The sequence below is a fragment of the Prinia subflava genome, chromosome 26 (assembly GCF_021018805.1).
Source record: "Prinia subflava isolate CZ2003 ecotype Zambia chromosome 26, Cam_Psub_1.2, whole genome shotgun sequence".
NCBI lineage: Eukaryota > Metazoa > Chordata > Aves > Passeriformes > Cisticolidae > Prinia > Prinia subflava.
The window spans coordinates 494,143-521,254 of NC_086272.1; the positions used below are offsets into that span (position 1 = coordinate 494,143).

The 27,112-nt window shown below is 53.9% G+C and overlaps 2 protein-coding genes across 2 annotated transcripts in view; one reads left to right on the top strand and one right to left on the bottom strand.

The window, feature by feature from the left end:
* LOC134562162 (zinc finger protein 239-like) overlaps positions 1 to 26,244 on the top strand; it is a 31,646-nt gene extending 5,402 nt beyond the window's left edge. Inside the window, exon 2 of the mRNA XM_063419587.1 lies at positions 25,850 to 26,244. Within this exon, the coding sequence (XP_063275657.1) occupies positions 25,850 to 26,244 (395 nt within the window). The remainder of the gene's footprint in view (positions 1 to 25,849) is intronic.
* On the bottom strand, positions 16,944 to 20,073 carry LOC134562237 (serine/threonine-protein kinase pim-1-like). The gene is made up of 6 exons (XM_063419654.1): positions 20,044 to 20,073; positions 18,863 to 19,510; positions 18,683 to 18,733; positions 18,112 to 18,478; positions 17,287 to 17,466; positions 16,944 to 17,050 (listed from the first exon to the last, which is right to left on the bottom strand). The coding sequence occupies exons 1-6, from the start codon at positions 20,071 to 20,073 to the stop codon at positions 16,944 to 16,946; spliced, it is 1,383 nt and encodes a 460-aa protein (XP_063275724.1).
* Positions 26,245 to 27,112: the final 868 nt, after the last annotated feature.

Below are 27,112 nucleotides of genomic sequence, written 5' to 3' on the forward strand. Positions count from 1 at the left end.
TAATATATATCATATAGTTATTTATTATAAGTTGTAGTTATTATAAACAGTTTATTGCAATCACAATTTATAATCAGAGCCAAAAGATTATTTCCCTTAGCAAGTCAGGATTTTACAATTACCTATTTACACTTAAAAAAAGGGGTATGCCAGTAAAAGATTGACCAATACCTATACATTCTGACCCTTTAACCAAAAAGCAGCTTAATAATAAACCAAAGTTACTAATGAGAACAATCCCATGAGTAACTAAGACATTTAAACCAAATAACTTCCCAAAACAATATCCAAACCCCAAGAATTTGAAATTCTTAGTTCTCTAACAATAGATTTCTGCCTTACGTTTTCAGCTAGTAATTAGCAAGAAAGCAGTTCCTCAATATATTCCCCATTACTTTGCATAAAAAACCTCAAGTTTTTATTATAATTATTCACTGTTGGAGTAATCTTTCCAGAGCTGACCAATATCCACAACAATTACCAACTAATGCCACATCCATTACAATCAGTAATATGCTGACAAATGTCAGCAGTATTACACATACCAACCTACAAAATAAAGCAGCAATTAATTTTGTTTTACTAGCACCTAAACATACTTGTAAAGAATTTAAAGAATTATGCTATATAAACCTATCTAACTCTTCCAAATCCACTCACAAAAACATACAAAAGCTAAAAGATTTAACAACTCAAATCAAAGAAGACAATGAGTCAGAGTTAGACAATTTGTTTGAAAGATAGAACTTTAGACCTTAATTAAAAGAATGCTGTAAAATAAGTTTACATATATATTAGTTATTTTAATAGTAGTATTAGTAGTAGTACCTGATATACTTCAGGGTGTACAACAGATAATAAACAAAACCATCAAAGAAACCTTTATCATCCAAAAAACAAATGTGAGAAATAAAGTTATGAAGAATTCTCAAAATCTTTCCAAAAATCAGTCTTGTACAGTTGCCTACTAACTCCACAGTAGTGTAGACAAATGTTGGAGCCCATGTTTCCATGGATTCTCCACAGAGAGAGAAAAGTACAGGGGTTGAATTCAAGCCTTTAGAGAAATTACAATATATTAAGCCACGTATACATAAAGTAGAGGTTTAAGCTTTAATTTTAAGAAAATACACTCCAAGTGCTGTCCTAGGGTGACTTTATGATGCTGGTATCCCCAACCGTCTGTTCTGTTTGTGCTGTATATTGAGTTCTGTGCTTTTAACGCTGGCTCTGAGAGCAAAGCAGGGAAAGAAGCAGCGCCAAGTTTGTTTTGAGAACAGCTCTCCTCCTTCGTGCCGAAACCCAGGAAGAAAAAACCCTCGGGAATCGGGGTTTTCGCCTGGACAGAAGCAGTGGCTAAGGCGGGAAAGAGAACCTGACCCTAGCAGATGGGACGCCGTCGGACCAGCCAATGGACGCCATGGCGAAGGTCGTAAGTTTGATTCATAAACAGTGGGGAATTAAGTGCAAGCTCAGGGATTTTCACCTTGCTATTGCAAGATTATTAGAGATTGGGGTGATTGAACGCCCAGTAGAAATATTACATTCAGAGGTGGGGGGGAGATGCACGGTCACGCTAGCCGAGGATACGAAATCCTCGGGCAGCGGCAAAAGCCTCAAGGCGTGGGGAAAGGTCGAGCAAACCCTATGCAAGGCACTTGAGGAACAGGAGTTCTGGAGCGCCGCACACGTGTGTTTGCTAGCTACCCCCAACCTGGGGATAGGAGCCACAATGCAAACAGCGTCTGAACGCGATTTGTCCGAGGGTGGGGATCCACAGGAGCCAGACGCGTTTCCCCGCTCCCTGAGCCCGAGCTCAAACCCCCCGGTGCCGTCAGAAAACCCCCGGACCCCTCCGCCAAACTCGTCGGGTCCGCCCTCGTCCGCGGAACCTTCCTGAAAATCCAGAGGTTCCCCATCCGTCTCTTCACCGCCAGCCAGCGTTTCGGTGCCCGAGGCGCGGCAGCGTGCGCGGGTTTTTTGGGAGGAACTGAGGGGTGAAGCCAGAGACACCAAAACGTGGTGCAGGAGGAGACGCGGGTAGCACCCCCGCCATACGCGTTTGAAAATGGCGCTGGCCGAAGGGAGGGGCAGGGCCTGGATACCCTTGGCGGGGAGAGCCCGGAGGGGCGGGTGTTTGCTGATGCGCATGTGCGGGAAAAAGACGGGGAAGAGGGAGAAGAGCGCACACTCAGACAGGAACCGCGGACTCCTGCTGACGCGTACGCGTGGCTGGAAGGGAGAGAGTGCATGCTCAAAGCGGCGCCGCGGCTCTCCACGGGCGCGTATGCACGGGAGAGCGGCAGACAGCGCGGGCCCAGCCCGGAGCGGCGGGCTTTCGCTAACGCGTATGCACAGGAGAGCGGCAGAGAACGCATGCCCAATCGGGAGCCGCGCTCTGTGCTGCTTCCATTTAAGGGAGAGACCTCCCCCCACGGGAGGCAGGACGAGCCCAGGGGGCGGGAGCGACGCCACTCCCGAAGGGAGGGGCGGGGCCGGAGCTGCACAAAACGGCACGGGAGCCCGGAATTGCGCTGGCATTCAGCTTCTGACTCTCAGTCGGACACCACCAGCGGCAGCAGTTCGGGAGAGCTGTCGGACACTGATTGGGACTCAGAAACAGAAAGAGCGGAGCTAACACGGTTTAGAGAGAAACCTAATAAAACCCTAAGCCACTCCGAAAGGGGTTTACAATGCGAGCCGGCCCAGTTCACTGACTGGGGAAAGATAAAAATAGCTTGCGCCAAATGGGCACCGGCGGCTGCAGTGAAAGCCTTCCCCGTATGGGTTACCGGACTGGAGGGTAACCAGCAAAGAACATATACGCCGGTAAACCCCAAAGATGTACAGACAATTGTAAAAGCGATCTCAGAGAAAGGCATGAATTCAGCCATGGTTTCCACTCTCGTGGATGGCCTCTTTGGCAACTATGATCTACTCCCTTTTGATATTAAACAAATAGGTCGCATGATATTTGATGGAGCGGGAATGATTGTTTTCAAACAAGAATGGAAGGATAATTGCACAAACTTACTAGCCCAGGCTTCTGGAGCAGGGCAGCCCCTGCACGGCTCCAGCTTATCCAGGTTGATGGGAAAACATGATGACATGATTACCCCACAGCAACAAGCTGCGAACATGCGGACTGAGGAGGTCAGAGCCACCACCCAGGCTGCCCAGGAGGCCATTCGAGCTGCGTCTCGTGTGGTGGCCAGGCCCTCTCCATGGTCCACCATAAAGCAGGCAGAGAGTGAAAGCTTCATGCAGTTCGTGGATCGCCTGCAGGCAGCAGTGGATTAGTCTACCCTGCCTGCAGAGGCAAGGGGCCCTGTAGTAGCTGATTGCCTGCGGCAGCAGTGCAATTCTGTTACCAAGGACATTTTACATTCCTTGCCGGCAGGAGCCAGCCTGGCTGACATGATCAAACATGTAGTAAAAGAGGAGCACCTGACACCTATCCAAGCAGCTGTTCCCACCCTAACCAGTGCCATGGCATGTTTCAAATGTGGCTAGGCAGGCCACATCACAGTGAGCTGTCCCCAGCCAGCACAGCCATCCCCCGCGGTGCCCCCGCTCCAAGCACGTGCGAGAGGGCCCTGCTGGAGCTGTGGGAAGAAGGGGCACCTCGTCAAAGACTGCAGGTCCCAGCCTCAGGGAAACGGGAAAGGGAGGGGGCGTGCAGGCCGCACCCAGCCTCCTCCAACTGTGAATGCAAGGCGGCCCATCTATGCCAACCCCCAGTGGGGCAGGGAACCCTCATACCCCCTGCCCGCACAGGGGACAGCCGGTTTTGCACCCCCCACAGCGACACAATGGCAAAGTTTCACAACATCGCCAGCGGTGCCCTCGTGTCCACCACCGCCGCAAGCCGCGCCTGTGGCACAGGGCCAGCAGGGGTCACCCCAGAGCGGGGGCCCTGGGTGGCCTTGGCCATGAAAATAGGGAAGGAGCCCCTGATGATTTGGGGAACATGCCGCCTTTATGGCAGTCGGGATCCCCACATCATAGGGCTTCCGTTTTGGGGGGACACGGGGTCTGACTGTTCAATAATCCCGAAAGCACACTGGCCGCGGCATTGGCAATTTAAAGAAGTACCCCCCGTGAACGGAGTGGGAGGGCAGACCTGGGCATGGAGAAGCACTCAGTTGGTGGCTATAACACTCCACACGGAACAAGGACCAGAACAGACAGTGGCAATCTACCCCTACATCCTGCAAAATTCACCACCCTTGATAGGAAGGGACATCCTCTCTATGCTAGGAGTCAGGATCACAAATTTATCCTAAGGGCCACTGCCGTGCACCCACCGCTGCCAATCAAACTGACCTGGAAATCGTCAGAACCTGTATGGATTGAGCAGTGGCCCTTGTCAAAGCCTCGAATGGCAGCCTTGCTGGAACTGGTTGACCGTGAGCTGCAAAAGGGTCACATAGAACCCTCGACCAGTCCATGGAATACCCCCGTGTTCGTAATCCCCAAAAGGTCTGGAGAAGGCTATCGCCTCGTCCACGACCTTAGGGAAATAAACAAGACAACAAAACCTATGGGTCCTGTTCAGACACTGCTGCCCATGAACTCAGCCATCCCTCAAGGGCAGCCATGTGCAGTGCTGGACATCAAGGACTGTTTCTTTTCAATACCTCTGCACCCTGAGGACAAGGAACGGTTTGCCTTTTCTGTTGTGTTCCCAAACGGCGAGCGACCCAGCCTCCGTTTCCAATGGCGCATGCTACCACAGGGTTTTGTGGACAGCCCTACGGTATGCCAAATCACCGTGGACAGAGCACTAATGCCAGTCCGACATTCTCACCCTGCTGCAACCATCATTCAGTACATGGACGATGTCCTCATCGCCGCACCATCAGCCAGCCAGGTGGATCAGTTAGTGTCCACAATCACAGAGACTCTCCAGGCAAACGGCTTTGAGATTGCGAGCGCAAAGATCAAGAGAGGACCCTGCGTGACCTTCCTGGGAGTGGGGATTACAAACTCCTATGTGACCCCTCCCAAGGTAAAGGTCTGCCGAGACATCAAGACGCTCCATGACATGCAGCGACTCGTAGGATCTCTTCAGTGGCTTCGCAACATCATCCTAATCCCTCCCGAGGTCATGGACCCCCTGTATGACCTCCTGAAAGGAAAGCACCCCTGGGAACCAAAGGAGCTGACGCCACAAGCAGCGAGCTCCCTCGACTTCATCGAACATCAGATGTCTACTGGCACACTGGCCAGGTGGAACCCAGGCGCGCCCCTTGATCTATACGTCCACTTTACACAGAAGGGAGGAGTGGGAGCACTGGCCCAAGGACCCTCTGAGAAGGCCCAGCCGATCCAGTGGGTGGTCCTCGGAAGACCAGCTCGCGCATTTTCCCCGGGAGTCGAATGTGTTGCCAACATCATCATGAAAGGCAGGAAACTCGCCCTGAAGCACCTGGGAACCGAACCGACAAAAATCCACCTTCCCTTCCGCAAGCAACTGACCACAGAATCAACCACCACGTCGGAGCACCTGGCCCTTGCCCTCACTGGCTTCGGAGGAGAAATCTGCTACGCCTCCAGACCACCTTGGACTCAACTATTGACCATTGTTGACATCGACATGCCACCAAAGGTCATGGACCGACCACTGCCAGGACCGACGGTCTTCACAGATGCCTCCTCCACGACTTCCACGGCAGCGGCAGTGTGGCAGACAGGAGAACAGTGGCATTGTGTCAAAGCATGCGACCCCACACTGTCAGTGCAACAACTGGAAGCAGCAGCTGTGGTCTTGGCGTGCGGACTCTTCCAAGACGAACACCTTAACATCGTGACAGACTCTATATTTGTGGCGAGGCTCTGCCTGGCCATGTCAGGACCAGGTGTGTCAACTTCTGCAGCAGCCTCAATGCTTGAAGAAGCACTCTCTTCGCGACAGGGCACCGTGTCTGTCATTCATGTCAACAGCCACAACCCAGTCAAGGGCCTCTTCCAGACCGGCAACGACAAAGCAGACGCCGCAGCAAAGGGAGTGTGGACACTGCAGGAAGCTCGTCATCTGCATGAGTCACTCCACATCGGAGCCAAAGCGTTGGCAAAGAGATGCAGGATCTCGACAGCGGACGCAAAACATGTAGTGGCCACCTGCCCTCATTGTCAGAAGTCACCCCTGTGGACCAGTGGGGTCAACCCAAGAGGTCTCAAGGCCTCTGAAATTTGGCAGTCAGACTTCACTTTATGTCAACTGCTGAAGCCTCGAGCATGGCTGGCAGTGACAGTGGACACTTACAGCGGAATGATTGTAGCCACACAACACCCCAAAACGAACTCTAAGGCCACAATTCAGCACTGGCTGACCGCCATGGCATGGCTTGGTATCCCCAAGCAAATTAAAACCGACAATGGTTCAAATTTTACCTCCAAACCTGCGCAAGAATTCGCCTCAAAGTGGGGCATCACTCTAGTGCAGGGCATCCCATACAATTCTACAGGTCAGGCCATAGTGGAGCGAGCAAACCAAACCCTCAAAACCAGAATAGAGGTGCTGGCGAAGTCAGAGGGTTTCACCAATGCCATTCCCCCAGGGGACCAGGCACAGCTGCTAGCAACTGCCCTGCTAGCGCTGAATCAGTTCCCCAGGGGAGATGAAGCAAACAGTCCTGCTCAAAAACACTGGGCCACCCAAGCATTAGAGGAGGGCCCGCAGGTTGTGATCAGAAATGAGCTAGGTGAATGGGAACGGGGCTGGAAGTTGGTACTCACGGGGAGAGGGTACGCGGCTGTCAAAAGAGAGGGAAGAATCAGGTGGTGTCCACTTAAGTCAATCAAGCCTGATCTTCAGGATGAGACTAATGAAAACTGTGAGTTTCTGTTTACAGGACATGCTTGCAAGGCACCCCCGTAAAGTGTGCATTCCAGCTCCAGAGAAAAGGAACGAACCGAGAGCACCCAAGTGTCCCACGCCGGTGAGACCCAGGCAACAACGATGCTTTTGTATGATTTTGCTATTAGGGCTGGTTGCCAGAATGCAAGCCAGCCCAGACTATTACCCCCACCAACCATTCAGGTGGGTCATGCAACACCTTTCAAGTGACAAGGTGCTCAAAGAAATCACCACCCCGGGCACCCCATCCTTTGTGTTCCACATCACTGATCTGTTCCCAGAGCAACCAAAAATAGACTGCCACGCCCCACACCTCATGCACATGTACATGGCCTACTGGTGCCCAGCCTCCAACCCAGGGAAAAGGTACTGCAACTACCCGGGGTGGGGCCACTGTGGCTACTGGGGATGTGAAACCATTGTTACAGATGCCAGACCATCAGGATATGGGTGGGACCCACAGGAACCCGATAAATTCTTACAGTTCTCCTGGGCACCCACCGGCTGTAACAAACCCTTCTTCAGGTCAGGGTTCTATCGAAACTATTATCAGGACCCTACACGCCGGACATGCACTGATTATAATATGACTGTTTTACAACCAGATCACCCTAGCTGGGCCACAGGCAGGACGTGGACAGTAGTCCTCCAGTCACCAAAAGAATGGGTGAATGTACAAATTATCAGGCTCCAGCCGCCAGTGCCCCGAGCGGTCGGACCCAAAGAAATTATTAGAGACTCACAAAAAGGGAAAAGCACAATCCACCCCAAATCTTCGCCCACAAAGGTCACCAATACCCCGACCAGCTATGCAGATGCCTTTCAGATAGACCGCTTAGCCGTGTCTGACCCGAATCCCATTTTCCACATGCTAGAAGCTACCTTTTCATCTCTGAATGAATCCAACCCAAACCTAACCAATCCATGCTGGCTCTGTTACGATGTTAAACCTCCTTTCTATGAAGGAGTTGCTCTAAACATCCCATTCAGTTATTCCACAGCTGATGTCCCCCACCAGTGCAGGTGGGACACTCCCCGCAGAGGAATCACCCTGAGTCAAGTCACGGGTCAGGGAAAATGCTTTGGCAGTGCAACTTTAGCCAAGCAGAAGGGAAATGTTTGCACCGAAGTTGTCAAACCTGACAAGAAGATCAATAAGTGGGTGATCCCAGCTGCATCCAGAATGTGGGTTTGTCAACGGTCTGGGGTGAGTCCTTGTGTGTCCCTGGCCAAATTCAATGACTCTGATGATTTTTGTATCCAAGTTCTGATTGTTCCTAGGGTCTTGTACCGCTCAGACAAGGAGGTGTGTCAACTTTCCGAGGAACCGGGCTGGCTCCACAAGCGAGAGATAATAACAGGGGTAACCATCGCGATGCTGCTCGGCCTGGGAGCAGCCGGTACAGCCACAGGTGTCTCAGCCCTCGTGACCCAACACCAAGGACTTTCTCAATTACAAATGACTATCGACGAGGACTTGCAGAGGATCGAGAAATCCATCTCCTTCCTGGAGAAATCGGTTTCCTCACTTTCAGAAGTCGTCCTGCAGAACAGGCGGGAATTAGACCTCCTGTTCATGCAACAAGGAGGCCTGTGTGCCGCCATGAAAGAAGAATGCTGCTTTTATGCTGATCATACAGGAGTCGTTAGAGACTCCATGGCAGAACTCCGAGATAGACTGGCTCAGAGAAAGAAAGACAGGGAAGCCCAACAGGGCTGGTTCGAGTCCTGGTTCAATCAATCGCCATGGCTCACCACCCTAATTTCCACATTGATAGGTCCACTGGCAATGTTACTCTTAGCTCTCGCCATTGGACCATGCCTGTTAAACAAGCTGGTCACATTTATTCAAACACGCCTAGAACGGGCCAACATTCTATTTGTAGGACAGCAACAATTGTTGTAAACCAAACTGTGAACACTGCCAGTTGCAAAGTTCTGCCTAGTCAGCTTCGCAGAATTTACTCAAGTTTTCCAAACCCCTTCTTTTTTTTATCAAGTTACTACCTTGTACCCCTTTTCTCCAATGCCTCTAACTACCTCATTTTTTTTGTGAAAAGGGGGGGGGGAGATGTGTGGGTGATAGCTAGGGACAGGCGCTCGGAAGATCACGTGATGTCACGGGAAGATAAGGACCCTCCCCCCGTCCCTTCGGTGGTGGCCCCTCCTAGCCCCATTAGCTTCCCACCAACCACTGACCTTTAGATCCTTTGCCCTCCCACTGACATAGTAGAAGACCCTTTAGACTATTTAACCCCATGTGTAATACAATAAACCGCCATTTGCCGTCCACCAAATTGGTGTAAGCGTGTTGATGGACCGAGTGACTCGAGGAGTCGAGTTGCCGTGCTGACTCTTTGAAACCAGGTCGCCATTGCCTCATATCGAAGGCAACACTGCATTAATATAGTTTCTCTTATTTCTGCTATTAATGAAACTTAGAAATAAAGTAGTGTTATAAGTTTGTGATAAATGTTTCTGGGGTGTTATAAGTAACAGCTCTTAAGTCTGTATGTTTGGGGAAATTGTTATAATTTTTTGATAAATGTTTCTGGGGTGTTATAAGTAACAGCTCTTAAGTTTGTATGTTTGGGGAAATTGTTATAAGTTTGTGATAAATGTTTCTGGGGTGTTATAAGTAACAGTTCATAGGTTTGCATGTTTGGGGTACATGTTAGTAGTGTCTCTGCAAACGCTGGAACTGTGACAACAAGAACAGCTCCACAGATGCCATCATGCAGGCAGCATCAAAACCACGAGCCTGGATTGGTAGGGGCAACGGACCAATCACTCGACGCCCTGGCAGAATGATTGGTCCAGGATGACTCTCATTATAAACCAATCAAACCCTACAAAACTGGCCAGTCAGAGAGAGGATCCTGAGCGCCCCAATCAGAGGAGGACAGGAGCGGATAAAAGGGAGTGTTGGAGCTCTGCCAGCGTTCTCTGGCGGACACAACGTATGCCAAAGAGCATCTGGTGTACTGAATTGTTACACTGTTGTTTTGGATGTGTTCTCTGGATTGTGGTGAGGAGCGTGGGCTTATCCTGGGCTCCCGTCTTTGGTAGTTTATAGAATAAACGAGGAATATTTTTTTTATTTTTCCATCTGAGTCCTGGCCTCGTTTGTAAAAGTATCACTCTGGTCCCCTTGGTTCCATGTGGCCCCACAGTGTCACTCTGGTCCCCTTGGTTCCATGTGGCCCCACAGTGTCACTCTGGTCCCCTTGGTTCCATGTGGCCCCACAGTGTCACTCTGGTCCCCTTGGTTCCATGTGGCCCCACAGTGTCACTCTGGTCCCCTTGGTTCCATGTGGCCCCACAGTGTCACTCTGGTCCCCTTGGTTCCATGTGTCCCCACAGTGTCACTCTGGTCCCCTTGGTTCCATGTGGCCCCACAGTGTCACTCTGATCCCCTTGGTTCCATGTGGCCTCACAGTGTCACTCTGGTCCCCTTGCTCACACCAGGCCCCGCAGTGTCACAAGGCACCTTTGGTTCTCTGGGCCTGCAGTGTCTGTTCTGCCCCTGAGCAGGGTCAGCACCAAAGACACAGACACAAAGTTCAGCAATGGTGTGATTTATTCTAATGCAAAACTGCAAAGAATCACAAAAGGAGAAGCTCAGCAATGCACCCAATCATCACTACCAAGGATTGCCTGCAGTGATTAAGAAAGAGACAGCAGCAGTCACCCTCAGACTTTGCCATCACCCAGACCCACACATCAGCTGTGGGAGCTGTCACAGCCAAGGACTGCAGAGCCACTCCCGGACACTGGGAATTCCTGCAGGGGCCTCCAGACACAGGTGAGGCTCCAACCTGGCTGGGAGAGGGCCCAGCTCTGACAGTGCTGAATAAACAAACTGACAGCACTTCTAGTGCAGGAACATCTGGTTTCATTCTCCTCTTGGGTTCCTCCCAAAGCCTGGCCGGGGCTCAAGGAGGAACCAAGGGAGCTGACTCTGACCATACAGCTCCAAACAAGGCCAGATGTCGGATTTCATGGCCTTGTCCGGTTTCTAACTACAGAAAGGTCAATCCATGTTTAAGTGATGAGTGATCAATTTATCACAGCACTAATGACCATGCATATTTCATTATGGAGCAGATACAAAGATAACCTTTGGTTGGAAGGTTCATCCAGAGGTCACCTTTGGCTCAGGGCCTGTTGTTCAGGCCTCACTCAGGGCCTGTTGTCCAGGCCTTGGCACTTCAGGGACATGGTTTAGTGCTGGGCTTGATAGTGCTGGTGAACGGCTGGACTGGATGTGCTCAGAGGTCTTTCCCAACATGAAGGATTCCATAAATCCAGGATTCCATCTGCTGGATTCATCCAAGACCATGTTAGCAGCATGACTTTGGTCAAAAAGTTTCCTCTTGCTCAGCTCTTGTGGCCTAAGGCTTCAGCTCCTTCAGCTCCTGGTGCTAAGCTGCTCATGCTGAACGAGATGACTCGGAGAGAAGAACACAGAGTTCATGCAATTCCTTCATGGACACTGAGAGGGGAGGGTGTGGAAACAGGAGCATTGTTTGGTGTGGCCTCCCCTCTGCCCTTCACACCTTTCAGGGCTTTGAACCAGCCCAGAGCTTTCTCCAAGAGTGCAATGGAGCAGCTGTTCCTGCTCCCAGCTCTGGCTCTTCCCAGGCTCTGACCTTGCCTGCTTTTGTCCCTCTTGCTGTGCCCTCTGTTCCCCTGTGCTCGGTGGCTGCTGCCCAGGACTGTGGGACTGGCACAGATCCAGTGGTCGAGCTTCTCATTTCTCTACCCTTTCTGCTGCCTGGGCACAGCAGCCTTTTCCATCTGGAAGCTGCACATGGAGAGGGAGTCCCCACCTCTGTTCCTTGCACAGCCCCCAGGAGCCCAGGGCTGCCATCTCAAGGCCCTGCTGGCCCTGAGGGCTCCCAGGTGCCTCAGGCTGCTGTGACACCCCTGCACACGGGAGGGAAGAGTGGCAGGGCTGTGCTCAAAGTCAGCTCCATGTGCTGCTGCTGCTGCTGTGGGGGTCATTTGTGCAGCCCTGCCCAGAGGGAGGGATCAGCTCCAGGCCCTGCTGCTGCTCCCTGGGCTCAGCCCCAGGTTGGTTGTTGCTGGCAGTGCCAGCAGAGGCGGTAGCTGCAGCAGCGGGTGCTGACAGTGCCCCAAGCCCCGGGGCCGCAGGGGTCCCTGGGCTGGGGCTGGCAGGGAGCTGCCCCTTGTTCTCCCTCTGCCCTGCAGAGCTGGGCTGGGCACAAGTGGGGCAGCACAGCAAACAGGGAGCCTGCCAGACTCCTGCAGCCCTGTCTGCTCAGAGTTTGGGCCTTGGAGCTGCAAGTGCACAAAGGCAGCTGCTTCTGCTCCCTCTGTGTGTGCCCGTGTTCAGCAGTGCTGCTCCATCAGTCTGTGCCCAGCAATGGGGAAAAGCCTCAGCCCTGCAGGGCCAGGAGCTGCCGGGCTGTGCCTGAGCAGCTCAGCCAGCGGGAAGGGAGCTGCTCCACACGGGAACCAGCAGCAAAGCACTGGAGCACCTCGTTCTTGGGCACAGCCCAAATTCTGGGAGGGAATAAAAGAGTTATTCACGTGCATTGGTGCGTCAGCACTGCAGGTGCTGTGCCTGCAAACACATGGCTCGAGATGTGCAAAGGAATTCTGCAACTCTTGACTGGATCAGGATGTCACCAGTGCTGAACTCCAGTTTAGCCCAAAGCAACCACTTTACACCTCTACTGGTCCCTGCTAGATCTTTTTCTTCATGGTATCCAGACAAAAGCAAACAGAGGAGGAGCCTACATTTTCATTGTTTATCCAAAATGTCTCTCATTTTGCTGTACATTCCTCTTTTAGGATGTGTTATCTGCTTAACAAGGAAAAGAAAAAAGGAAAAAACAGGGAAAAAAGAAAGGGAGAACAAAAAACAAACATGCAGTGAAAAATCTTCTGTAACTTTAGATTAAGAGGTAGCTGATCTTCTTAAAAAGACAACTAAATTACTTAATTTGTGAATGTTTTGATGGCATGGATCCATCTCACTGACCTCAGTATCCTTTTTTAAAAGTATATGGGTTTTCTTTCCAATATTAAGTTATTTGAAATTGTTGTTGAAGCATTTAGAAACTGACAGATGGATTGTGCATGACTGTATCTTGAGGGTAAAAAATATTACAGTTTGACACTTCGACCTAGAGTTGCAACTGAAAGTTGTAAATCCCAGTGGATTGTGTGGCAGCAGCCTTTCCTCGAGGATGTGCAGCATCACAAAGACTTCATCAGTGGGCTTGGGGGTGCTTGGAGCTTTGTCCTGTTCCACTCTGGGATGTCATGAAACAGGACTTCACCTGCCAACATGCCAGGTCACGTTCTGCCACCCCAGCTCCTTGGACCCTGTATCCCCCAAAGCAGACACAAAGTTTCTGCTGCTCCCCCCTTGACACAAATCCACAGGGCTGGGATTTTCCCAAGTCTCGTGTCTCAATTGCTCCATATTCCTAAAGAACCAGCAGAGTCCATCCCGATAAATACAGTGAGTTACACGGATGGTGTAACTTCCTGCCTAGAAATCCTGAAACTGCTTCTGAATGATGCTCCCTTCAGCTCTTGGACACCTACTCACACTGAGCTGGGAAAAATTGCCCTGGCCACTGGCTTACAAGTGAGTTATTCCAAACTTAGAACTCTGTGGGAAATCTCTATCTATCCCTATCCTTTTAGTATATCCATACATGGGGGTGTGCATGGATGTGTCTTGTGCAAAGAGGAAGGAGTGTGCAAGCAACGTGACTGACACTTTCACTCTGTGTTCATTCCATACCCATGGATACAAAGACATTATGGAAACACTGGCACACACAGACCCTTCTGTCCCTGCAGACAGAGACATCCCAGAGCCCCTGGCACACACAGACCCTTCTGTCCATGGGTACAGACACATCCCAGAGCCCCTGGCACACACAGACCCTTCTGTCCCTGCACACAGAGACATCCCAGAGCCCCTGGCACACACAGACCCTTCTGTCCATGCACACAGAGACATCCCAGAGCCCCTGGCACACACAGACCCTTCTGTCCCTGCAGACAGAGACATCCCAGAGCCCCTGGCACACACAGACCCTTCTGTCCATGGGTACAGACACATCCCAGAGCCCCTGGCACACACAGACCCTTCTGTCCATGGGTACAGAGACACCCCAGAGCCCCTGGCACACACAGACCCTTCTGTCCCTGCAGACAGAGACATCCCAGAGCCCCTGGCACACACAGACCCTTCTGTCCATGCACACAGAGACATCCCAGAGCCCCTGGCACACACAGACCCTTCTGTCCCTGCAGACAGAGACACTCCAGAGCCCCTGGCACACAAAGTCCCTTCTGTCCATGGGTACAGAGACATCCCAGAGCCCCTGGCACACACAGACCCTTCTGTCCATGCAGGCAGAGACATCCCAGAGCCCCTGGCACACACAGACCCCTCTGTCCCTGGAGGACGCAGCACAGCGGGTGGGGCCGGTTGGTGGCAGCGAGTCCCGCACAGCAGGCCAGACCCGGCTCCAGCCCTGCCAGGCCCTGACAAGGCTCAGTGCCAGCTCCTCTGCAATGGGAAAGCCCTTCAGCCTTGTCCCTGCCCACAGGAGCACTGCTGGCCTGGCAGCACAGCTTGTTTTCCCCACAGGCTGCAGGAGATGAGAACACAACACTGGCAAACACTGACTGCAAGCCACAGCTCTGGGTGCTCCCCATTGTCACCATGAGATTCTCCCAGTATTCTGAGCGTTCATACTAAAGTAGAAGTGTGCACCTTCTCACGCTCGTTCATGTAAACAAGGAGATTGTGTTTTGTAAATATTGCTATTATTTTGAATTCCTTCTCCAAGAGAAGGGGAGGTTGAATGACAGTCCTTCTGACCAATGCCGTTGAGAGGTGGGAATGCCACTCTCCAATCCATGGGCACCTTCCTAAAAGTATATAATAGGAAATAATAAACAAAGCAGGAGATTCTCCCTGCTGCTCTGATCTCCCCAGATTCGTGGCTCTGTGTGTCTTTTAGGGCAAGGCTCCCAGTGACAGCCCATGAACCTCAGCCCTGGCACCACTGCCTGCCCCAGGCTTCAGGGGATGCAGTGGGAGCCCGGCTGGGCTCTGCCCTGGGGCCATCCTGCAGGGACAGCTGCAAACAGGGAGCATTTCCTTGCCACAAACAGCCAAGCCAGGGGTGCAGGGCAGCTGCTCCAGCCCGCACTGCACTGCTGTGTGCTGTGCCCTGGGGCTGGGGCTCCCTGCAGAGGGGACTTGCACTGGTGTGCCAGAGGAGACAAAGAAGCTTCAGCTTAACCTTAGTGAGGTGGGTGGGTGGGCTGGGAGAGTGGGGAGGCTCAAGGGGATTCACAGAGCTCATCCTGCTGGAAGGACAAGGAAAAGGGAGTGGGAACTCAGCACTGAGGAGAGATGAGGGCTGGACAGCAGCTCTCACTGACACTAAAATGCCACAGGACCTCGGAGATATTGCTGCTCTTCAGCCAGTGACAGGATGAGGCCCTAAACCTGGGGTATGGTCTTCCTTGTGGTGAAGGCCATCAAGGAAGGCAACAGTGTGACAGAGACTGTGATGGGCTGGGAACTCACTGGGGGAAAGGAGGGAGCAGTTGTGAAATTTAAAAGTAGGTGGAGGAGAGAAATCTGCAGGGAAGGGCTGAGCTACACCTTGGGCAAGTTGATAAATGTCATTTGGGGTCATCCCAGATTGATTGCATTTCAGAAGTTCTTGATCAAGTTTAATTTTGGAGGGTGTGATGTTTTCCCTTGGAGATGTACACTCTGCAAACTTGAGCTGCATTGCCCAAGTACTCAAGCAAGTCTCTGCTGCAGGTCACACCATTTCTTCTTTGGCTGATTCTGGCCTGGGGCTGAGCTCCAGCAGAGCCCTGGCAGAGCCCAGAGCAGCCTTAGCATCCGCAGAGCCCGGCTGCAAGGAGAGAAACCAGAACCCGCCCGTCAGCTGAAGGTTCCTGTCCCCCTTGTCCCAGTGCCCGCCGTGCCCTGGCCATGCTGGCCATGCCCAGAGCGGTGCCCAGAGCTGCCCATCATTGCTGCCCTTGGCAGCAGAGCAGGAGGGCAGGACATGTGCCCAGCCTGCAGCCAGCCGTGGCACACCCACCTCCTCAGCAGCTGCCCACAGCAGGATGCTCCTGTGCTGGCTGCCATCTCCCAAAAGCTCTGATCCCACCCAGGACAAGAAGACGGGACCCACCTGACGCCATCTGCCGCTGGAAGAAAAGCTGCTCCTAGACGATGTCCTCAGCCTTCTCCAAGGGCACGGCCCATCCACGGCACGGCTGGTCCCAAGCACTTCCCCGTCCAGACTGGACACCACCTAGAACGCTTCCTTTAGAGAAACAAACAGCAAATTAACGAAAATAGACTACAGACAAAAAGGGAAAATGAGGGAAATGGCACAGTGGATACTGGGGGCTGTTGGCAGGGCCAGGACCCCACACCCATTTCACACCCACCCCAGCCCATGCCCCCCAGCCCTGCCAAAATGCAGTTTGGCAGCCCACTGAAAAATCAGTTGCTTCCACCCCAGCAAAAGGGGGAACCTTTGTTTCCCGGCCAGCCTGTGCAATGCCCAAATCTGGGAGCATCCCCCTGTGTGTGCACTCATCTGCAAATTCACTGTGGAGCCTGGCTTTGAAGAAGGTGCCAGAATCAAAGTCCATCATCTTCAGCTTTGTGGTGGCCTGGTCGAGGAAGAGGTTTTCATCCTTGATGTTGTCCTGGCTGTCCCCTGCAGCAGCAGCCCCACCTGGCACAGCTTCTCCAGGGGCTGCTTCTCTTTCCCTGGGGGTGAGACCAGGCTGTCAGTGTTCTGCCCAGGGCCCCAGCTGGCAGTGAACCAGGACAAGCCAAAGCAGCTGGGATGGCAGCCAGCAGTGCTGGGCAGAGCAGCTCAGCTCCAGCACAGGGGCTGTGTCTTCCCATCTGATGACCCCTGTGCAGTGACACTGGCAGGACAAAAAAGTCTGGGTTCTTTGCTTCGGATTGCCAAGGCATGTGTGGAGCTGGAACTTACCAGGGCCCTGCATCGCTGTTTCTGTGGCTCTCTCCCTTCTTCTATGGCAGATGACTATCCTGCATCCAGGGATGACACAACAGGTCTTCTACTGAAGGCCGGTCCACATCCAGCATGGATAAACACCGCCGGATGACATCTTGGCACTCTGGCGAGAGAAACCAGAAACCGCCGGTCAGTTGGAGAAGGCTCCTGTCTGTCCCACCGTTCCCATTCTCAGGCCATGCTGCATTTGCTCAGAGCTGGGCCTAAACTTTCCCAGGAATTCCCTGTTTTGGAGGAAAGCAGGACAGCAGGACACGTGCCACCTCCTCAGCAGCTGCCAGAGCCCACTGCTCTCTCCCAGCACTGGCATTTCCCCCGTGCCCAGAGATGAGGATTCACCTTGAGAGAGCCGTGGTGGCAGCGAGAGCTGATGGTCCCAGCTGATCTTGTGGCCCCTCCTGAAAGGGTGCTCCCCACACACCATCTGGTGCAGCAGGATGCCCAGGGACCAGACGGTAGCTGGCTGTCCATAGTACCAGCCAAACTGGTTCCATTCCGGGGGGCTGTATGACGGTGTTCCTATGGAATACAGATGGAGTTCATCAGGGGGATGCTGCTGCTCCCAGAGCCTGGCCCCAGCATCCCTGGGCATGCAGGGGCTGCCCCAGTGGCACGTGGTGTGACCTGCTGCCCTCTGGCCAGCACCTGGGACTTTTGTACGAACTTAGGGTTGGAAAAGAAGCCACTGGTGTTGGAAGGTGGCAGTGGAAGCCCTGGCAAGGCCCAACCATGACAAGCAAAACCCACTCAGTGCTGGGGAAAAACCATGCCTTACTCGTCCCTGCCTGCATTGCCCCAAAAACCATTATGAACCCAAAGCAAACCAGGCAATCACAGCAGTCCAAGCCCTTTCTCACCTGCACACCAAACTGGCTGGTGCACATGTTCTGGCTCCCCTCTCAGCCACCCCCACCCACGGGTGCTTCTGTTGGGCTGGCTGCCCCAGCCCCAGCCCCAGTCCCAGGCAGAGTGGCTGGCAAAGGCTGCCAGCAGGGCTGGAAGCTGGTCCCCCCACCCACTTGTGTTCAAAAGCAGCTGGGCTGAAGACTCAGTGCCATGAGTGGCAGGGAAAGGGAGAATCCCCAGAGCCACACCCAGGCTGGGCTGTGAGATGTTGGGCCAGGAGATGTCTGGAATGGGGAGCACACCCCTGCGATGGCTCACCTGCAAAGTGAGTATAGGCTGTGTCTTGTAGGTAGGTGCCACAGCCAAAATCGATCAATTTGGCCTGCCCGGTGGCCAGGTCAAGCAGGATGTTCTCTGGCTTGAGGTCGCGGTGCAGGACCCCGCAGCTGGTGCAGTGCCGCACGGCCTCCAGCACCTGGCGGAACAGCTCCCGCGCCACCTCCTCGCACAGGAACCGCCGTGCCCGAATGAAATGCTGGAGGTCCTGAGAACGCTCCGGGCGCTCCATGATGATAATGATGTCTTTGGGGAGCTCCAGCCACTCCAGCAGCTGGACGACACCAGGGAAGCCAGTGGAGACCTTGTGCAGCAGCACGATCTCCAGTGGTGCGCTGGTGCCGTTGGGCTGTGGGAGGAGCACAGTGTTGTCAGTGGGGCTGAGGCCGTGCCAGGGGTCAGGGACCCCTCAGCCAGCCCGGGATGCTCTGCGCCCTTTGCTGGCCCCACGCCCGCTCTCCCTCCAGGCGTCCTGGCGGCTTCCACCCTGCCAGGCCTCAGCTCATCCCTGCCCGGCATGGCCCAGCTTCTCCTGCTGGCCCCGCTCACTCACCAGCTCACCCCAATGCCGGACACGGTTCCGTGGCACCCTTTTGATGGCCACCTGCAAGCCAAGGGGAGCAGCAGGCTGAGCTCACTGCCTGCCCTGCCCAGCCCCAGCCTCCTTCTCCTTCGCCCTCCTCCTCCTCCTGCGCCCCTTCCTTGTGCACCCATCACCGGCCCTGCCGCTCACCGGGGCACGGTCTGAGAGCCGTGTGGCCGCCCAGACGCTGCCGAAGCCGCCGTGGCCCAGCAGCGAACCCAGGCGGTACTGCTCCTGGAGGGCCTGCTGCGCCTTCCCTGCCGGCGAGACGCGGCTGTCAGCGCTCGGCCCGGGGCCAGGAACGGCCCCCGAGCGCCCCTCGAGCGGCCCGGGCTGGGCATCCCCAGGCATTTGCTCCTGGCAACGGGACAGCAGCGGCTCAGGGCCAGCGGCCGCGCTGCCAAGCGGAGGAGCTTGGGCCGGGGAAGCCGCAGTGGAGGCGGCGGGAGCAGCCGCACCGCCTGTGTCCTCTGCGGGCCCAGGGACGAGCTGGGGCCGGGGCCGGGGCTGGGGCCGGGGCCGGGGCCGGGGCCGGGGCCGGGGCCGGGACTGGGGCCGGGGCCGGTGCCGGGGCTGGGGTCGGGACCTGGGCTGTGCTCGGCACAGGCGCAGCCAAAGGCCAGCAATGCTGCCCCAGCCCCAGGCACTGATGCCCGCCCAGCAGCGCCATCGCCAGCACTGCCAGAGCCGGGCGAAGGCGAGACCGCGGCGGGACGCCCGGGGGCAGGGACGGGGCAGCCCCGCCCGGGGCCGGGGGTGGGCCCGAGGCATGGCCCGGCCCAGCAGGGGAGAGGGAGACTGGGGTGGGAGGGGGACACTGGGAAAGGGAGAGGCTGCGGGACTGTGGGAGAGGGAGAGGGGAAGCACGGGTTGGTCAACAAAGCCGCTTTTTTCTTCTCTACTGCTGCCGCTGCTGCCGCTGCTGCCGCTGCCGCTGCTGCCGCTGCTGCCGCTGCTGCCGCTGCTGCCGCTGCTGCTGCAACTGAAGCTCCAGGGCCGTTTGTCCCCTTGTCAGTTTTTTCCGTTGCCCCCTCTGCCTCGCACCGAGCCCTGCACTCCCCGGGGCAGCCCCTGAGCCTGTCCAAACACGGGAACTTCGCCGTTTTCAGTCAGGGCCCAGTTTTGACTCCTGCACAGTGACAGAGGAATCCCCTTGGCTGTTGCTGTGCATTGTCCCTGCTGAGGGTCAGACACTGTCACAGCACATTCCCTGAATGCAGAATTTGTACCTGACCCAAGCACTGCACTTGTGTCTCCGGCATTGCTTTCCAAGAAAAACGGGAAGGCAAACTGGATGTAGCTCATGGTATTTTACAGTGTCTAAATCTTGCCAAGTCTTGGATGTCAGAGGTGAGACCCATTTAGAATTAATGAGATGAAGAAGTAGTTTAAGATGGAAAGTGGGACAGAGAAATAAACAGAGGAAAATATCTTGGGTTGTTTCTTTCCACTTTCATTTCATTTCCGAAAAGCTGTTTCAGCTTTCCCAGAATCTTCTCCACAGTCCTGTCTGCTCTTTCCAAGAACCTTTCCTGGAGAACAAGTTGCACCATCTGTCACAAGATAGCCCACCCATGTAGCTTCTCTTGACTTTCCACAACATGTGTGAAGCAGGAGTCTTGCAGCAAAGCAGGAGAAAGGTTTTGAGAACTTGACAACTTTTTCTTTCCTTTCCCCATGTGGGCTGGGGAGTTGTGCCATTGGGAAGGTTTTCATTGTTCCTGTTCTACCCGAAGCAAACAGGACGGGCTCCCAGGGGTACCTACTGGGAGTCTGTTATCGTCCACCCAAGCAGGAAGAAGAGGTGGACAACTTCTTCTCTAAGAAGCTGGAGAATGTTTCAGGATCACCAGCCCTTGTTCTCGTAGGTGACTTTAACCTACCAGACATCTGCTGGGAACTCAGTACAGCGGCAAAGAGGCAGTGCAGGAAGGTTTTGGAGTGGATGGAGGAGAACTTTTTGTGACAGCGGGTGAGTGAGGCCAGCAGGGGAGGGACTATGTTCGACCTTTTGTTTGCAAATAGAGAAAGGCTGGTGGGAGATGTGGTGCTTGGAGGCTGCTTGGGGCACAGGGATCATGAAATTACAGAGTTCTCAATATGTGGTGAATTCAGGAGGGACATCAAAAAGATTTTTGCATTGGACTTCTGGAGGGCAGACTTTGGCCGTTTTAGGAGACTTATTCCGAGAGTTCCTTGGGAAGGAGCCCTTAAAAACAGAGGAGTCCAGGAAAGGTGGGTGTGCTTCAATGCAGAGATCTTGAGGGCACAGGAACAGACTGTCCCTGTGTGCTGAAAGATGAGCTGACAAGGCAAACGTCAAGCCTGGATGGGCAAGGAGATTTCAGAGGAACTTAGGAACAAAAAGAGGATGTATCATTTTTGGAAGGAGGGTCAGGTCTCTCAGGAAGTATTTAAGGGAACATGTAGGAAAAAAAAATATTAGGGAGGCCAAAGCTCAGTTTGAAGTCGTTTTGGCACCTATTGTAAAGGATAATAAAATATGTTTTTACAAATATATTAATGGCAAAAGGAAGGGTAGGACCAACCTTTGTTCTCTACTGGATGTGGGAGGGAACTTAGGAACTGCAGATGAGGAGAAGACAAAAGTGCTTAACTGAGCCTTCTTTGGCTCAGCCTTTAGTGGGAAGACGGCTTGTCCTCAGGACAGCTGCCCTCCTGGGCTGGTAGATGGTGTCAGGGAGCAGAATGGTGCCCCTGTTATCCAGGAGGAGGCAGTCAGGGAACTGCTGAGCCACTTGGATGTTCAAAATCCATGGGCCCAGATGGGATCCAGCCCAGGGTGTTGAGGGAGCTGGCAGATGAGCTTGTGAAGCCACTCTCCATCATTTCCCAACAGTCCTGGCTCACTGGTGAGGTTCCAGAGGACTGGAGGTTGGCCAATGTGTTGTGTCACCCCTACACCAGAAGGGTAGAAAGGAGGATCCTGGTAATTATAGGCCAGTTTGATATGGGAAACATATCTAAAATTCAGAATTTTAGAAGCATTTAATGTGCTTAAGCAGATGGAGGGGAAGCAGAAATATACAGCTTATTTAGCAATCCTGTAAAAGCAGAAAAACAACTTGTAGCAGAACACATGAGGATTTAGTTGCTAGGTAAAGGCCACAGAGATAAGATGTATATTGTGTATATTGTGAAAACTCAGTAAAGCAAGACTTAGGTATAGTGAAAACCCCATAAAGCAGAACCTGTGGCTTAAGAAATCAGAAAGAACCAGGCTCGTGGTTTTGGCCAGGACAAAGTGACCTGGGAGTTAGCCAAACCTTCACTGCACCTGCCCAGAGGAAGAGGTCAAACAGTGAACAACTGAGGAAGACCTCTTACTTCATCAGAAGACCCCAGCCTGCAACCACCAGGAGATGTGGCACCAGAGAAGGCTAATTATAATAGGAAGTGCAAGGAGGCGGAGAGTGGGCAGAGAATGGGCGGGGAGGGAGGGGTTGTTTTGTGGGATCTGAGTGTATTTAAACCTTAAACCTGTCTCAACCAGGTACGCAGGTATGGTGGAAAATCCCCCTTGTGTCCCAGATGGAAATAAAACATACCTGCTTTACAGTTTGAATTGTTAAATCCTTATCCCACAACTCAAGTCAGCCTGAACTCAGTACCCAGTAGGGTACTGCAGCAGCTTATACTGAGTGTCATCACACAGCACCTACAGGATGGCCAGGCTATCAGACCCGGCCAGCACGGGTTTAAGAACAGAAGGTCGTGTTTGACCAACTTGGTCTCCGTTTATGGCCAGGTGACCCGCCAGGTGGGTGCGGGAAAGGCAGTGGATGTTGTGTACCTGGATTTCAGCAAGGCCTTGGACACTGTCTCCCACAGCACCCTCCTGGAAAAGCTGGCAGCCCACAGCTTGGACAGGAGCACTCTGTGCTGGGTTAAGAACTGCCTGCATGGCTGGGCCCAGAGAGTGCTGGTGAAGTTTCTGCATCCAGCTGCTGGCACCAGTGGTGTTCCTCCAGGGTCTGTGCAGGGGCCAGTTCTGTTCAATATTTTTATTGACGACATGGATGAGGGGATTGAGTCTTTCATTAGTAAATTTGCAGCTGACACTAAGCTTGGACTGTGTGTCCATCTATTGGAGGGTAGGAGGGCTCTGCAGAGAGACCTGGAATGACTGGATGGATGGGCAGAGTCCAATAGGATGAAGTTTAATAAGTGCAAGTGCTGAGTCCTGCATTTTGGCCACAAAACTTCCTGCAGCACTCCAGGCTGGGGACAGAGTGGCTGGACAGCAGCCAGGGAAGGGGACCTGGGGCACTGCTGGACAGCAGGCTGGACATGAGGCAGCAGTGTGGGCAGGTGGGCAAGAAGGCCAATGGCTCCTGGCCTGGATCAGGAATGGTGTGGCCAGCAGGAGCAGGGCAGTGTTTCTTCTCCTGTACTCGGCACTGGTGAGGCCGCACCTCGAGTGCCGTGCCCAGTTCTGGGCCCCCAATTTAGGAAGGCCATTGAGACGCTTGAGCACGTCCAGGAGAGGGCAACAAGGCTGGTGAGGGGCTTGGAACAAAAACCCCTGTTAAGAACGGCTGAGGGAGCTGTGGTTGTTTCGCCTGGAGAAAAGGAGACTCAGAGGTGACCTAATCGCTCTCTACAATTCCCTGAAGGGTAGCTGTAGTCAGGTGTAGTCAGCTGTAGTCTCTTTCTCCAGACAGCAGCTGACACAACAAAAGGACATAGTCTTCAGCTGCCCCAAGGGAAATACAGGATGGATATTAGGAAGAAGTTTTTCACAGAGAGAGTGATAAAGTACTGGAATGGTCTGCCTGGAGAAGTGGTGAAGTCACCTTCCCTGGATGTGTTTAAAAAAAGATTGGATGAGGCACTCAGAGCCATGGTTTAGTTGAGGTGTTGGAGCATGGGTTGGATTTGATGCTCTTGAAGGTCTCTTCCTACCCAGTCATTCTGTGAATTCTGTAAGAAATTTAGGCTCAGTTCTGGTGGCTCATTCCATCCTGGCCCAGGGCACAGCATCAGGAAGGTCTTTGCATTCCAAGGCTTTGCTGCAGCCAAAGAAATCTCCTGGCTCAGGGTCACCTTTCCTGCTCAGCCAGACCCAAGAGTGCCCCAGCAACAGCAGAGAATGGCAGCATTGCCATGGGCTGGCACAGCAGGGGGAGATTTCCCCCTTGAGAGTGGCTCATATTGCAGTTTTTGCATTCAGGCAGCTCCAGATCCCTCCGCTTTGGTTGCACAGCAGCTGCAAATGCAAGTGCAGGAGCTCTGTTCATGCCCAGCCACAGCAGGTGACAGCAAGGACAGGCTCCTGGCAGCGTCACATTGGTAGGCAGCTCCTTCAACTAAAGCTGGGGGCTGGAACTCTGTGCAGAAAATGCCCTGATGGTCTCTGCACCCAGGCAAAAGGAACAAAGTTTCAGTTTTGGCCTTTCTAGAGAGCACCAAAATGATTCCTTTTCAGGGCAAGGGTCCATTGCCGGCTGTTCCCCAACCCCCAGAGGAGAGCCCAGGGGCCCAAGGAGCTGCGAGCGGGGACTCGGCAGGAGCCGGGACAGCGAGAGAGCCCGGGCTGAAGGTCAGCCCCGGGGCGGGCAGGACTGGGAGGGGGCACAGCCCGGGGGTCCCGCAGAGCCTCCCTGCTGCAAAGGCCCGGCTGGGACAGCGGGGCAGCTGCCGGGAGCCGTGTGCCAGGGCCGGGCCGCGGGTGGGTGTTCAAAGCGCCTCCAGGGGAGCAGCTTTTTGTCCCGATCCGGGGGCATTCCCGCGGGGTCGGGGTCCCTGCGAAGGCGCAGGAGGGCAGGGTGGAAGGGGTTAGTTTATGGGTTTGTTTTCGGATTATTTTTTGTGGGGGTTGATGGCTGGTTGGGATTTTATTGTTTTGGGAGGGGATACGGGCAATGTTTTTTTGTGAGATGCCCCCGGCAGTTTGAACCCCCTTGGGTGCGGGGAGCGCTGGCGCAGCCCCGGCACGGGCGGGGCGGCCCCGGGCGGGCTGTGGGAGCCGGGAGCGGCCGCCCGGGCCCGGAGCCGCCGCCTTGGGCCGGGAGCCCCCCGGGCAGAGCTCTGTGCCCGGGGCTGGGCGCGGCTGCCCAGGGAGCGGGGCATGCAGGGTCCCCCCGTGGTGGGGCTTGCTCTGCCCGGCTCAGGGGCTGCATTGTCAGCCCAGAGACACGTGGGGATCGCCCGGTACCAGCAGCGCTGGGAGGGAAACCCGGGAAGGGGGGGAGCAGAAACGGGCAGTGTGAGAGCTGGGGGTGTTCCAGAAGCCTGGACAGGTTGGGAGCAAGGACAAGGGGGACCCATGGATACCCCAGGACTCTGAAAGAGGGACCCTGGATAGTGCTGAGCCCAGGGACACCTGTGATCCCCAAGTGGTGAGCCCGGAGAAGGGGAACCTCGTGGATTCTCAGGAGCCACAGCAGCCCAGAGAGGGCCAACACCAATAAAAACTTGACCCGGGGCAACACTGACAGGGGGATCTCCAGGACCCCAAAGTGGAGAGATGAGAAAGAAGAAACTCATGGTTGGGTGTTTTTGCTGAACCTTGGTCACTTGGTTATTTTGGAGAAATGAATCTTTGTGTTTTGGAGCTTTATATGGGCACCAGAAGCCCAGTGACTTCTAGAGATGGACTTGGGCAGGAGGAATCCCCCAACCCAATGTGCTCATATACTGTATTTTTCCCCAAAGCAGAATTTCCCACTCCCAGACCTTGACCAGATGGAGAAGGCAGCTGCAAGGAAGAGGAAGATGGCCAGGGACAGCCAGGCAGGTGAGGAGGAAGTCAGTGCCCCTTTGCCCCTCTCTCCTGCTCCATCTCCCAGCCCAGCCTGGCCCCGGCTGCAGGACAACCCCGCTGCCGACGCCGTCCTGCCGGGGATGCACTGGGGGGATCTCCTTGCCCTTCCCTCTGGCACGGAGGCAAATCCCATCCACTCCTTGTGCTTCCTCCCCTGGACAAAGAGCTGAGGACAGAGACCAGGGAGGACAAATCCCCACGGCAGAACCTCATGGAAGAGGCTGTTTTGAGCGCCTCCATGGTGCAGGAATGCAATGGGGAAGAAAAGTCACAGAGATCCCGCAGGAGAAGGGGCTCCAAACCCATCTCAGAGTACTCAGAGGAGGAAAAACCCACCCAGTGCCAGGAAGGTGGACAGAGCTTCAGCCAGGGCTCTGAGCTGGTGGTGCATGAGCAGCTTCATGATGGGATGAAGCCCCACAAGTGCTTGGAGTGTGGGAAGAGCTTCAGCTGGAGCAACACCCTGATCCAGTACCAGATGATCCACACCAGGGAGAGCCCCTATGAGTGTCCTGAGTGTGGGAAGAAGTTTCAGACCAGCTCACACCTCCTCAAGAACCAGTGGATTCACACAGAGGAGAAGCACTTCTGCTGTCCTGTCTGCAGGAAGGGCTTCAAGAACAACTCCCACCTCGTCACCCACCAGCGCATCCACACCGGAGAGAGGCCCTGTGAGTGTCCCCAGTGCAGGAAGAGCTTCACCCACAGCTCTCCCTTGACCAGGCACCGACAGAGGCACTGGTAAGGGAAGCCCTGTGAGTGAACCAACTGTGGGGAGAGCTTTGTGTGCTGCTCCAACTCTATCCTGCATCAGGGGATCACGTTGGGCAGAGCCCTGATGACCCACATTCCCTGTGATCTGCACTGGGGAGACACTGGGCTGGTGGTCCTTTTGTTTGGTGGTCCCTAATATTCTTTTGATTCCTCTTCATCCCTTTAAAACAGACAAAATTGGGATAAAAATGAACAAATTCATCAAAGGCATCTAAAGCCTCACTTTTTGCTAGTTTTTCGAGGGGATCTGGGATTCAGGGGGATACTTGGTAGGATTTAGGGATTTGTGGGTATTTGGTGTCATTTTCTCCATTTCTTGGCACTCAAAGAGATGAGAAGGTTTGATCTGTTACCTCAAAACCACTCAATGCCACTGAAACCTATTCAATCCCACCCCAAAATTACTTGATTTCAACAGCCCCTCAGGGTGGAACGGGGTTGGAAGGACTTTGGTGAAGTGTGCTGCAAATCAGGAGGGGTGAGATGGGCATTGGGTGAGGGGGGTGGGTGGGATGGGGTTTGGGAGGGGTGGGATGGGGGAAATATGTCTTGGGAAGGGGGTCCTGATGTCCAGGAGAGGTGGGATGGCTTTGGGTGGGGATTGGGAGGGTGTGGTGAAATCTGGAATGAGAAAGCCGAAGGCTGGGAATAGTGAAGGGAGAGGGAACCCATTCCTGAGGGAGTTTTTGGGTATTCCACATTCCTAAAGGCATTTTGGTGCATCCCAGGTTTCTGAGGCGGTTTGGGGGCACTCCCCAATTCTTGGCAGGGGATTCCTGAGAGCAGCTCCATGGAGCCCCATTGCCAGGAGTGGTTGCTTTGGGCACGAGCTCAGAGCT